This window comes from Pseudophryne corroboree, chromosome 11 (assembly GCF_028390025.1).
Source record: "Pseudophryne corroboree isolate aPseCor3 chromosome 11, aPseCor3.hap2, whole genome shotgun sequence".
Classification (NCBI taxonomy): domain Eukaryota; kingdom Metazoa; phylum Chordata; class Amphibia; order Anura; family Myobatrachidae; genus Pseudophryne; species Pseudophryne corroboree.
In genome coordinates, this window is record NC_086454.1 from 17,301,617 (window position 1) to 17,315,550 (window position 13,934).

Sequence of the window (13,934 nt, forward strand, 5' to 3'; positions counted from 1 at the left end):
TGATCGCCTGCGCCTCGATATCCAGCTCCCGGCTATCAGCAGATAACCGTTGATGAGAGAGTGAGCTGGATGTGGTCGGCCTGCCTATTTATGCCCCACACACAATGCAATCTCCTGGTCCTACAATCCCATTGTCCATTGGCCGAAGGAATTCGGCCCTGCATCATAACAAAAGGTCATAGGGTGATTCATACAGGTGGGCTGTGACGATTTCCAACAGCTCAGGTGGGTGGGAAACTGGGTTTCCCGCCGCATACCTGAGTATGTGTAATTAATAGAAATGGACATAAACTTCTTATGTCCATAACTATTCGCACGAGCGATTAATACGCTCCAAACCAACACCGGAATATTGCTAATTAAATACTCTTCCGATGGGTACCAAACACTGCTGTATGATTCCTGTTAGACCCTTTGTACGATATAAAGAGGGATTCCTCAGCTCTGGGACATTGTATTTTAACCAAACTTTCAGAATCTATCAAAGGGACCATGATCTATAAACTACATTAATTGTGAACATTTGTAACGAATGAGTCGCACGCTACGACTACATAAACTCTACCGTAAATACGCATACCGCGCCTGCGAGTGCACGTTATTGCGGGTATGCGAATCCACGGGAGAGCGCATGCACGCGCAGCGCGGACCAGTGTGCGGTGCAAATATGGCAACGTGCATTGAGACATTTTTCTGACTTTGACAGTGGCCACGGCTACAGCCGGGAAATCCACCTTTTTACCTCAAGCTACTCCCCAACAGAAAAAGACACCGACTTTTCAACCGCAGTCCTTTCGTTCCTTTAAAAACAAGAGAGCAAAGGGATATTCATATCTGCCACGAGGCAGAGGAAGGGGGAAGAGACACCAACAGGCAGCTCCTTCCCAGGAACAGAAGCCCTCCCCCGCTTCTACAAAAGCCTCAGCATGACGCTGGGGCTTCTCAAGCGGACTCGGGGGCGGTGGGCGGTCGTCTCAAGCATTTCAGCGCGCAGTGGGCTCACTCGCAGGTAGATCCCTGGATCCTGCAGATAATATCTCAGGGGTACAGGTTGGAACTAGAGACAGATCCGCCTCGCCGTTTCCTGAAGTCTGCTTTACCAACGTCCCCCTCCGAAAGGGAGACGGTTTTGGAAGCCATTCACAAGCTGTACTCTCAGCAGGTGATAGTCAAGGTACCTCTTCTACAACAGGGAAAGGGGTATTATTCCACTCTATTTGTGGTACCGAAGCCGGACGGCTCGGTAAGACCTATTCTAAATCTGAAGTCCTTGAACCTGTACATAAAGAAGTTCAAGTTCAAAATGGAGTCACTCAGAGCAGTGATAGCGAACCTGGAAGAAGGGGACTTTATGGTGTCCTTGGACATCAAGGATGCGTACCTCCACGTTCCAATTTACCCCTCACACCAGGGGTACCTCAGGTTCGTTGTACAAAACTGTCACTATCAGTTTCAGACGCTGCCGTTCGGATTGTCCACGGCACCTCGGGTCTTTACAAAGGTAATGGCCGAGATGATGATTCTTCTTCGAAGAAAAGGCGTATTAATTATCCCATACTTGGACGATCTCCTAATAAGGGCAAGGTCCAGAGAACAGCTAGAGAGGGGATTAGCACTGTCTCAAGAAGTGCTAAAACAGCACGGCTGGATTCTGAATATTCCAAAATCCCAGTTAATGCCGACAACTCGTCTGCTGTTCCTAGGGATGATTCTGGACACGGTTCAGAAAAAGGTTTTTCTCCCGGAGGAAAAAGCCAAGGAGTTGTCCGAGCTTGTCAGGAACCTCCTAAAACCAGGAAAGGTGTCTGTACATCAATGCACAAGAGTCCTGGGAAAAATGGTGGCTTCTTACGAAGCAATTCCATTCGGCAGATTCCATGCACGAATTTTCCAGAGGGATCTGTTAGACAAATGGTCAGGGTCGCATCTTCAGATGCACCAGCGGATAACCCTGTCTCCAAGGACAAGGGTATCTCTTCTGTGGTGGTTGCAGAGTGCTCATCTATTGGAGGGCCGCAGATTCGGCATACAGGATTGGATCCTGGTGACCACGGACGCCAGCCTGAGAGGCTGGGGAGCAGTCACACAAGGAAGAAACTTCCAGGGAGTGTGGACGAGCCTGGAAACGTCTCTTCACATAAACATTCTGGAACTAAGAGCAATCTACAATGCTCTAAGCCAGGCAGAACCTCTGCTTCAAGGAAAGCCGGTGTTGATCCAGTCGGACAACATCACGGCAGTCGCCCATGTGAACAGACAGGGCGGCACAAGAAGCAGGAGTGCAATGGCAGAAGCTGCAAGGATTCTTCGCTGGGCGGAGAATCATGTGATAGCACTGTCAGCAGTGTTCATCCCGGGAGTGGACAACTGGGAAGCAGACTTCCTCAGCAGACACGACCTTCACCCGGGAGAGTGGGGACTTCATCCGGAAGTCTTCCACATGCTGGTAACCCGTTGGGAAAGACCAATGGTGGACATGATGGCGTCTCGCCTCAACAAAAAACTGGACAGGTATTGCGCCAGGTCAAGAGATCCGCAGGCAATAGCTGTGGACGCGCTGGTAACGCCTTGGATGTACCAGTCGGTGTATGTGTTTCCTCCTCTGCCTCTCATACCAAAAGATTTGAGAATTATACGGCAAAGAGGCGTAAGAACGATACTAGTGGTTCCGGATTGGCCAAGAAGGACTTGGTACCCGGAACTTCAAGAGATGATCACGGAAGATCCGTGGCCTCTACCTCTAAGGAGGGACTTGCTTCAGCAGGGTCCCTGTCTGTTTCAAGACTTACCGCGGCTGCGTTTGACGGCATGGCGGTTGAACGCCGGATCCTAAAGGAAAAAGGCATGCCGGAAGAAGTCATTCCTACTTTGATTAAAGCAAGGAAGAAAGTAACCGTGCAACACTATCACCGCATTTGGCGAAGATATGTTGCGTGGTGCGAGGATCGGAGTGCTCCGACGGAGGAATTTCAACTGGGTCGATTCCTACATTTCCTGCAATCAGGATTGTCTATGGGTCTCAAATTGGGATCTATTAAGGTTCAAATTTCGGCCCTGTCTATTTTCTTTCAAAAAGAATTGGCTTCAGTTCCTGAAGTCCAGACTTTTGTTAAGGGAGTGCTGCATATACAGCCTCCTGTGGTGCCTCCAGTGGCACCGTGGGATCTCAATGTGGTTTTGGAATTTCTAAAATCTCATTGGTTTGAACCACTAAAAAAGGTGGATTTAAAATATCTCACATGGAAAGTGACCATGTTACTAGCCCTGGCTTCGGCCAGGAGAGTGTCAGAACTGGCAGCTTTATCTTACAAAAGCCCATATCTGATTTTCCATTCGGACAGGGCAGAACTGCGGACTCGTCCGCATTTTCTCCCTAAGGTGGTGTCAGCATTTCATCTGAACCAGCCTATTGTAGTGCCTGCGGCTACAAGTGACTTGGAGGACTCCAAGTTACTGGACGTTGTCAGAGCATTAAAAATATATATTGCAAGGACAGCTGGAGTCAGAAAATCTGACTCGTTGTTTATATTGTATGCACCCAACAAGATGGGTGCTCCTGCGTCTAAGCAGACGATTGCTCGTTGGATCTGTAGCACAATCCAACTTGCACATTCTGTGGCAGGCCTGCCACAGCCTAAATCTGTAAAGGCCCACTCCACAAGGAAGGTGGGCTCATCTTGGGCGGCTGCCCGAGGGGTCTCGGCATTACAACTTTGCCGAGCAGCTACGTGGTCAGGGGAGAACACGTTTGTAAAATTTTACAAATTTGATACTCTGGCTAAGGAGGACCTGGAGTTCTCTCATTCGGTGCTGCAGAGTCATCCGCACTCTCCCGCCCGTTTGGGAGCTTTGGTATAATCCCCATGGTCCTTTCAGGAACCCCAGCATCCACTAGGACGATAGAGAAAATAAGAATTTACTTACCGATAATTCTATTTCTCGGAGTCCGTAGTGGATGCTGGGCGCCCATCCCAAGTGCGGATTATCTGCAATAATTGTACATAGTTATTGTTAACTAATTCGGGTTATTGTTAGGAAGCCATCTTTCAGAGGCTCCTCTGTTATCATACTGTTAACTGGTTTTGATCACAAGTTGTACGGTGTGATTGGTGTGGCTGGTATGAGTCTTACCCGGGATTCAAAATTCCTCCCTTATTGTGTACGCTCGTCCGGGCACAGTACCTAACTGGCTTGGAGGAGGGTCATAGGGGGAGGAGCCAGTGCACACCACCTGATCGGAAAGCTTTACTTTTGTGCCCTGTCTCCTGCGGAGCCGCTATCCCCCATGGTCCTTTCAGGAACCCCAGCATCCACTACGGACTCCGAGAAATAGAATTATCGGTAAGTAAATTCTTATTATTACTGCACAATGACATCCCTCTGAGGGATTTTATCAAATTAGTCTCACTGTGTTTACATAAACGCTGACAGCCTCACTGGGGCTGTGCAGCGCTGGGTGCACTGGTGTCCTCTCTCCTGTGTCTCCTCTCACATGCACTAGGCAGGCTTGTAAAATATCAATATAAGGCTGTGTTGTATGTGGTTTGTACTTGTTTTTTTTTTTCTGATTCACAATGGTAAAACAGAAGTCATGCAGTGTATGTAATGCTGGATTCTCCCCTAGCTCATCTGGCTCAATATCATGTGAGCAGTGTAGTCAGTCATCTCAGAATGCTGATAATGTGGGGGAGAGTCCAGAGCCATCTTGGTTGGGGGGCTATTAAAACTATGTCTGATATGTCATCTCAGCTGACTGGATAAGACTCAGGAACTGCAACAAGCAGTGGCTAGTCTAGCTGCTAAACATTCCCCCCGTCTACTAAGGGTGCATATAAACGTGCTCTACCTGCACTCCTATCAGATACTGATGATGATATACAGGATGATGGGGATGATGTGGACCCCATAAGTGGGGATCCCACCCCCACCCAGGGTACTAAACCCCTCATATTGGCTATTAGGGATGTGTTAAAGCTTCCCCTAGGGCCTAGAGGATGCTACTAATCGGCAGTCATTTTTCCTCCCAGAAGATAAAATGGCAGTCACATTTCCTGATTCCAAGGAATTAGATAACTTTTATTTAAAATGGTATGAAAGAATCCAGATAAAAAGTTTCAGGTGTCTAAACGGTTTTTGCATACATTCCCCTTTGCCCCTGATGGCAGAAAATTCTGGGAAAAATCTCCAGCAGTAGACGTCTTAGTCTCTCGCCTTTCTAAAAAGGCGGTACTGCCTGCTCCGGGCTCCTTTACGGTGAAGAACCCGGCAGATAGGAAAATTGAAACCACTCTCAAATCTATCTACACTGCTGCAGGTGTAGCTCATTGCAGGTTGCTGGATGACGCATGCAATTAATTCTTGGGCTAATCAAATTAAGGAAGGTCTCTCGGGTGATATGACCTTAGTTAATACTATTACTCTCCTGACTCACATTCAGGACACGGCAAGAGTCCTCTGTGACTCCCTTAAAGAGATTTGCAATATTAATGCTAGGACCACGGCTATGGCTGTGTCTGCACGCAGAGCCTTATGGTTACGTTAGTGGATTGCTGATGCTGATTCCAAACATAATGTGGAATCTCTTCCCTTCACAGGTGAATGGCTCTTTGGAGGTGAATTGGACGCATGGATTTCCAAAGCTACTGCTAGAAAATCCCTGTTTCTCCTTTTGGGGCCTCCACCTGCTAGACGTACCTATCCGGGACAGTCTACTCTGTCCTCCAGATTTTGATCTAGGGCCAGAGGGGCCTCCGACGTAGCTAGAGGCTCCAAAGGAAAACCTAAAATCAGCCGTTGCTGGATCTCAGGACCAGAACACCTGTTCTGCTCCCGCAAAGACTTCAGCATGACGGTGCCCACCCACCCCGAGGGGATCTCATGGTGGGAGCTCGGTTACGTCACTTCAGCCACATCTGGGACGGTTCCTGCCAAGATGCTTGGGTAAGGGACCTTCTCTCAGAGTTACAAGCTGGAGTTCGACGGTACTCCTCCCCAACGGTTTTTCAAATCGGGCTTACCAGCTTTGGAGAGTATGCGTGGTACGCTACTACTGGCCATAAATAAGTTGGTCCAGTCCCAGGTCATTGTTCCAGTACCCCTACTACAACAAGGACAGGATTACTACTCCAGTCTGATTGTCGTACCAAAACCAGACTGGTCTCTGATACCCATTCTGAATCTGAAGTCCTTTAATCCTTACCTGAAGGTTTTCAAATTCAAGATGGAATCTTTGAGAGCGGTGATCGCAGGTCTGGAACAACAGGAATTCCTAGTGTCCCTGGATATCAAGGACGCTTGCCTACATAGCCCAATTTGGCCTCCTCTTCAGGCCTATCTGAGGTTTGCCCTACTGAACGATCACTACCAGTTTCAGGCGTTAACCTTCGGCCTGTCTACAGCTCTGAGGGTATTCACGAAGGTGATGTCAGAAATGATGTTTCAGCGAAGGGTCCAGGGGGTCTATGTAATTCCATACCTGGACGATCTTCTGATTAAAGCCAGTTCCAGGGAGCTTCTATTGCTCCATATAGATCGCACTATCCAACTTCTTTCTCACCACGCATGGATCATCAATCTGCTGAAGTCCCACCTGGAACCGTCAAATCTGCTCCTGTTTCTGGGAATGCTACTGGATACTGTATCAGAGTGTTCCTCCCGGTGGAAAAAGCGATAACACTCCAGGAAATGGTTCGCATGGTACTCAGACCTGCTCAAGTCTCCATTCAATTTTGCATAAAATTATTGGGAAAGATGGTGGCCTCCTATGAGGCGATACAGTATGGAAGGTTCCATGCCAGACCCTTCCAATTGGACATCCTGAACAAGTGGTTCAGTTCCCATCTTCAGATGCTCCGGATAAGTCAGCTGTCACCCCAGGCCAGGATTTCTCTCCTAGGGGGCTACAGTCTTTCAACCTCCTGGAAGGCTGAAACTTCGGGACTCAGAATTGGATCCTGCTCACGACGGATGCAAGTCTAAGAGGATGGGGAGCTGTCACCCAAGGGGCGCAGTTCCAGGGCAGGTGGTCTGCCCAAGAGGCCCTACTTCCAATCAGCATTCTGGAACTTCGGGCTATCCACAATGCTCTGCTTCAGGTATGTCGTTTACTACGGTATCGGGCGACCCAGGTGCAGTCGGACAACGCCACGACGGTGGCGTATATCAATCGACTAGGAGGGACAAAAAGCAGGGCCTGCGTGCGAGAAGTGTCAAGGATACTCCTCTGGGCAGAAAGAAATGCAAGAGCACTGTCTGCAATTTTCATTCCAGTAGTGGACAACTGGGAGGTGGACTTCCTAAGTCTCAAGAAGCTTTGCTGCTATTGCTCATGAACAAGGGACCCTCAGGCAAGCGCAGTGGATGCGCTGACTTCGCCTTGGCCTTACCAGCTGGTCTAATTGTTTACTCCGATTCCTCTGATCCCAAGGGTGCTCAAGCGGATCAGACATCAAAGAGTGGAAGCAATCTTGATGGCCCCGAAGAGCATGGTTCACGGCTCTCTTGGACTTGTCCGTAGAGGACCCTTGGCCTCTACCACTAAGAAGGGATCTTCAACAGGGACCGTTCGTCTACCCAGACTTACGGCGGCTTTGTTTGACGGCATGGAAGTTGAGCGGAACATCCTAGCTCACAAAACTCTTTCCAAAAAGGTCATTGCCACTATGGTGCAAGCCAGAAAACCTGTGATGTCAAAGCACTATCATATCTGGCGGAGATATGTCTTGTGGTGCGAGGAGCGCAAATATCCCTCTGCAGAATTCCACTTGGGAAGGTTCCTTCAGTTTTCTGCAGGCTGGAGTGGATAAAGGCTTGCGTCTAGGATCCTTTAAGGTCCAGATTTCAGCTCTTTCCATCTTCTTTCAGAAGAAGTTGACTCTTTTGCTGGAAGTTCAGACCACCTTGCAAGGGGTGCTTCACATACAACCTCCTTTCATGCTTGCTACGGCACCTTGGGATCTGGATGTAGTGTTGCGCTTTCTACAGTGCTCTTGGTTTGATCCTCTGACGACGGTAGAAGATATGTAACTCACGTGGAAAACGGTGATGTTACTGGCCCTGGGTTCTGGTAGGCGTGTCTCAGAATTGGGGGGCCTTGTCGTGCAAAAGTCCGTACTTGGTCTTTTACGAGAATAGAGTGGAGCTCAGGACTAGACGGCAGTTCCTGCCAAAGGTGGTCTCCGCGTTTCACTTGAATCAACCTATTGTGGTTCCGTCAAGTTCTGGCACTTCTGCTCCTCCGGAGGCATTGGATGCTGTGCGATCCTTGAAGATCTATGTCAAGAGGACGGCTCGGATCAGAAAGACGGATTCCTTGTTTGTGCTGTATGATGTGTGGAAAAAGGGTTGCCCTGCTTCAAAGCAGTCCATTGCTCATTGGATTAGGCTTGGTAGCCAACAAGAAAAAATGGAAGAGTGTTGGCGCTAGTGAAATGACTTGGAGACACTTGAAAAAACTACTACACAATTGTCTATAGGTATTTGTCAATGAATTACACCTGTTCCCTGGACTGCAGCTACTAAATTGAGTTTGCTACTGTAAATCTCAATATTTATACAAGACAAAAAGGGGGGATGTTTAAAGAAGCGCCATCCATAAAGAAAAAGGTGTAATTATTTGATTTATTCAACAGATCACATATGTATTGACATACCACAAATATTAATAGCAGTATCCCCCCCCAGCAATAAACATGTATTAAGCAATTAAAAAGGTCACATGCATTAATAACTGATTTCATTTTATCCAATAACAATAACTGAACAGCTGTGAATATGTAACCAGGAGGAAAAGCGCTTTACAAAAAATTAAAATGAGTAATAAATGAAAAAATAAAAATAATAAGTCTATATTAATGAGACTGTACAAGTAGAGACAACACTGCAGCAGTCTTTTTTTTTTTTTTTTTTTTAGTTCCACAATGGGCTTGAATCAGACTCTTGATGATAGAAATTACAATGTGGCAAGCATTTCCAGGACCGTTCAATTTAAGCAGATTCCTGCTCCAACAGTTCCGCTGTGCTGTGGCTCTGGGTGCAGGGTCACTGCAGTGCCCTGTTTTCACGATTTCTTGACCCTGCACCCAGAGCCACAGCACAACGGAACTGTTGGAGCAGGAATCTGCTTAAATTGAACGGTCCTGGAAATGCTTGCCACATTGTAATTTCTATCATCAAGGGGGAGATTCAAATATTTGAAAAGTCAGTTGGAAGTCTGTTTTTTCCTATCTAATAGACAGACACCCAACCGACTTTTCAAACATTTGAATCTCCCCCAGAGAGTCTGATTCAAGCCCATTGTGGAACTAAAAAAGACTGGTGCAGTGTTGTCTCTAATTGGACAGTCTTATTAATATAGACTTTTTATTTTTTCATTTTCTCCATTTTAATTTTTGAAAAGCGCTTTTCCTCCTGGTTATATATTCATAGCTGTTCAGTTATTATTGGATAAATTGAAATTGGTTAATAATGCATGTGACCTTTTTTAATTGCTTAATACATATTTATTGCTGGGGGGGATACTGTGATTAATATTTGTGGTATGTCAATACATATGTGATCTATTGAATAAGTAGCCAACAAGCCTATGCGTCGGCAGCCTTACCGATTCCGCAGTCTCTGAAGGCCCACTCTACTAGATCGGTGAGTTCTTCTTGGGCAGCTGCCCGTGGAGTCTCGGCCCTGCAACTATGCCGAGCTGCTACCTGGTCGGGGAAGAACACCTTTGTGAAGTTCTACAAGTTTGATACCCTGGCCAAAGAGGATACCCAGTTTGGGCAGGAGGTGCTGCAGAAGTCTCTGCACGTTCCCGCCCATTCTGGAAGCTTTGGGACATTCCCACCGTACTAAGGGGGTCATTCCAAGTTGATCGCTCACTGCAGATTTTCGCAGCGATCAGGTGAAAAAATGCATTTCTGCGCATGGCCCGCAATGCGCGCACGCGATGTACGGGTACAAAGCTTTGTGGTTGTGCTTAGGTTCTAGTAAAGTTTTCCTTCGCACTGGCAGCCGCAAGAAGATTGGCAGGAAGGGGGCGTTACTGGGTGTCAACTGACTGTTTTTCAGGGAGTGTTTGCAAAAACGCAGGAGTGTCTGAAAAAACGCTGGCGTGGCTGGGCGGGTGCATGAAGTCCAATCCGGACACGAAAAGGCTGAAGTGATCGCAAGCGCTGAATAGGTTCAGAGCTACTCTGAAACTGCACAAACTGTTTTTGCAGAGCTTGGCTGCACATGCGTCAGCACTTTTTGCTAAGCTAAAATACACCCCCCAGTGGGCGGCGGCATAGCGTTTGCACAGCTGCTAAAACTAGCTAGCGAGCGATCAACTCGGAATGACACGATCAACTCGGAATGACACCCCTAAGTCTCCCCCAATATCCCTTATGGATGCTAGAAAAAATAGGATTTTAAATACCTACCGGTAAATCCTTTTCTCTTAGTCCATAAGGGATATTGGGCGCCCGCCTCTGTGCGGTGACTTTCTGCAGGTTCTCTGTTACGTGTTCCTGTTCAGCTGTTGCTGTTAATGTTGCCAGACTTTGCTGGCTAAGTTATGTATTGGTGTGCTGATGTATAAATCTCACCACACCTGTTATGTTCCTTCTCTCAAGTATGTTATTCTCCTTTGGGCGCTGTTTTACCTATAACTGAGCTGTAGGAGGAGGCATAGAGGGGAGGAGCCAGCAACACCCAGTGGAAGAAATTTAACGTGCACTGTCTCCTTTGGACCCGTCTATACCCCACCGTACTAATCCTGTCCCCAAAATCCCCTATGGACTACGAGAAAAGGATTTACCGGTAGGTATTTAAAATCCTATTTTTTTTTTATTTTTTTTTTCCTTCTCTTCCGCCAGCCCCCCCCCCCCAGCTTATTGGTCTATTGAAATCAGATTCTGAAACAAACTCCCCTGTCACCCAGTTACCTCCCATTAGGGGGTATTTAATTAGTGCCAAAAAGTTTGGAGCTATTGAATTCACTTCTCTGCGTATTCAATTGCGGCCCATTTTTGCCCATTTTCATCAATGCGTTTCACTTACAAAATGGCCCTGCTATTGAATAGGGCTAATCCCCATTCGCCCTAAAAAAACAGCGGAAAGTGCCATTCTTTTGCCTAGTTGAATTAACAGACCTAATTGGGTAACCCCCATTATTTCTCCAGCTCTTGGGAGAACCACAAGTGTCAGCATGCTGAATTTGGAGAGAGACAGGTGACCTATCTCTGCCCTATAATAACCGATCTTGTTTTGCGACAGATGGACCTTACCATGAACCGCGGCTCACCTGTTGGTACGGAGAGGTCCCCTATACTTACTCTCGTTCTACAATGCAGCCCAATCCTCACGTGAGTTCACGGATTTTCTGTCTGTTTTGTAAAATTGGAAGCGCGGTGTCGGCCAGTTAACGACATGATGACCTATTAGATGAACCACGCGGTGGAGCGGAATTTGCTCATTGACGGGTGATGTCAGTCCTGTAGAAGTCTCAGGTTCATCAGGAGCCATGCTTGAGTGCATTCTCTGTAGCGTGCAGATAGAGTACAGCTCCTGCTGGTGGCACCAGGGTGGGCATGTAGCTCCTGGTAAATGGAAACTTTAAAACTTTGGTAGGTTTTGGCTATAGTTTAGATCAAGGGGTAGGCAAACTGTGGCTCTTCAGCTGCTGTGGAACTACACACCCCTGACATGCGGGGTGGACTAGCCCTGTGCTGAGCATCCTCCCGCATGTCAGAGTTAATGAACTCTGAATGACCCCCTATGTACTATGCCTTAAGAGAGAGATAAAGTACCAGCCAATCAGCTCCTAACTGCCATGTAACAGGCTGTGTGTGAAAAAATGACAGGAGCGGATTGGCTGGTACTTTATCTCGCTCTCCACTTTATCTTTCTCCAAGGTTTATTAAATAGACCACTTTATCTTATAAGGTGGGCACGATTGTGTAGTAGACCAGAGAACCAGTTGCTGACTGCCCAATAATAGCAACACCTCTTTATGCTGCACGATGTAAGCAGGCAGTATCCTTTCACAGTCTGAAGTTGGCAGAACAACAGTCGGGGGCAATCGGATAGGTGTGAAAGCCAAACTGAACATTTCAGATAGTGACTGGCTTTAGAACAGATATGTTATCACAAAGCGCCTGTCTGGGTGTGGCCTCTCCTGCTCCCCATGTGCTGTCACTGAGCGCCTGTCTAGGTATGGCCTCTCCTGCTCCCCATGTGCTGTCACTGAGCGCCTGTCTAGGTATGGCCTCTCCTGCTCCCCATGTGCTGTCACTGAGCGCCTGTCTAGGTATGGCCTCTCCTGCTCCCCATGTGCTGTCACTGAGCGCCTGTCTAGGTATGGCCTCTCCTGCTCCCCATGTGCTATCACAGAGCGCCTGTCTAGGTATGGCCTCTCCTGCTCCCCATGTGCTATCACAGAGCGCCTGTCTAGGTATGGCCTCTCCTGCTCCCCATGTGCTATCACAGAGCGCCTGTCTAGGTATGGCCTCTCCTGCTCCCCATGTGCTGTCACTGAGCACCTGTCTAGGTATGGCCTCTCCTGCTCCCCATGTGCTGTCACTGAGCGCCTGTCTAGGTATGGCCTCTCCTGCTCCCCATGTGCTATCACAGAGCGCCTGTCTAGGTATGGCCTCTCCTGCTCCCCATGTGCTATCACAGAGCGCCTGTCTGGGTATGGCCTCTCCTGCTCCCCATGTGCTATCACAGAGCGCCTGTCTGGGTGTGGCGCCTCCTGCTCCCCATGTGCTATCACAGAGCGCCTGTCTGGGTGTGGCATCTCCTGCTCCCCATGTGCTATCACAGAGCACCTGTCTGGGTGTGGCCTCTCCTCCCCATGCGCTGTCGCTGAGCGCCTGTCTGGGTATGGCCTCTGCTGCTCCCCATGCGCTGTCGCTGAGCGCCTGTCTGGGTGTGGCGCCTCCTGCTCCCCATGTGCTATCACAGAGCACCTGTCTGGGTGTGGCGCCTCCTGCTCCCCATGTGCTATCACAGAGCACCTGTCTGGGTGTGGCATCTCCTGCTCCCCATGTGCTATCACAGAGCACCTGTCTGGGTGTGGCATCTCCTGCTCCCCATGTGCTGTCGCTGAGCACATGTCTGGGTATGGTATCTCCTGCTCCCCATGTGCTGTCACAGAGCGCCTGTCTGGGTATGGTATCTCCTGCTCCCCATGTGCTGTCACAGAGCGCCTGTCTGGGTGTGGCATCTCCTGCTCCCCATGTGCTGTCGCTGAGCACATGTCTGGGTATGGTATCTCCTGCTCCCCATGTGCTGTCACAGAGCGCCTGTCTGGGTATGGTATCTCCTGCTCCCCATGTGCTGTCACAGAGCGCCTGTCTGGGTGTGGCATCTCCTGCTCTCCATGTGCCATCACAAAGCGCCTGTCTGGGAGTGGCATCTCCTGCTCCCCATGTGCTGTCACTGAGCGCCTGTCTAGGTATGGCCTCTCCTGCTCCCCATGTGCTGTCACTGAGCGCCTGTCTAGGTATGGCCTCTCCTGCTCCCCATGTGCTATCACAGAGCGCCTGTCTGGGTATGGCATCTCCTGCTCCCCATGTGCCATCACAGAGCGCCTGTCTGGGTGTGGCATCTCCTGCTCCCCATGTGCTATCACAGAGCGCCTGTCTGGGTGTGGCCTCTCCTTCTCCCCATGCGCTGTCGCTGAGCGCCTGTCTGGGTATGGCCTCTGCTGCTCCCCATGCGCTGTCGCTGAGCACATGTCGGGGTGTGGCATCTCCTGCTCCCCATGTGCTATCACAGAGCGCCTGTCTTGGTGTGGCATCTCCTGCTCCCCATGTGCTATCACAGAGCGCCTGTCTTGGTGTGGCATCTCCTGCTCCCCATGTGCTGTCGCTGAGCGCCTGTCGGGGTGTGGCATCTCCTGCTCCCCATGTGCTGTCGCTGAGCACATGTCGGGGTGTGGCATCTCCTGCTCCCCA

The 13,934-nt window shown here is 49.0% G+C and overlaps 1 protein-coding gene across 2 annotated transcripts in view; it reads left to right on the forward strand.

Moving 5' to 3' along the window:
* ALKBH3 (alkB homolog 3, alpha-ketoglutarate dependent dioxygenase) overlaps positions 1-13,934 on the forward strand; it is a 72,515-nt gene that overhangs the window by 38,430 nt on the left and 20,151 nt on the right. For both annotated transcript variants that reach the window (XM_063946310.1, XM_063946311.1), the window contains exon 7: positions 11,251-11,339. In XM_063946310.1, the coding sequence (XP_063802380.1) occupies positions 11,251-11,339 (89 nt within the window). The remainder of the gene's footprint in view (positions 1-11,250; positions 11,340-13,934) is intronic.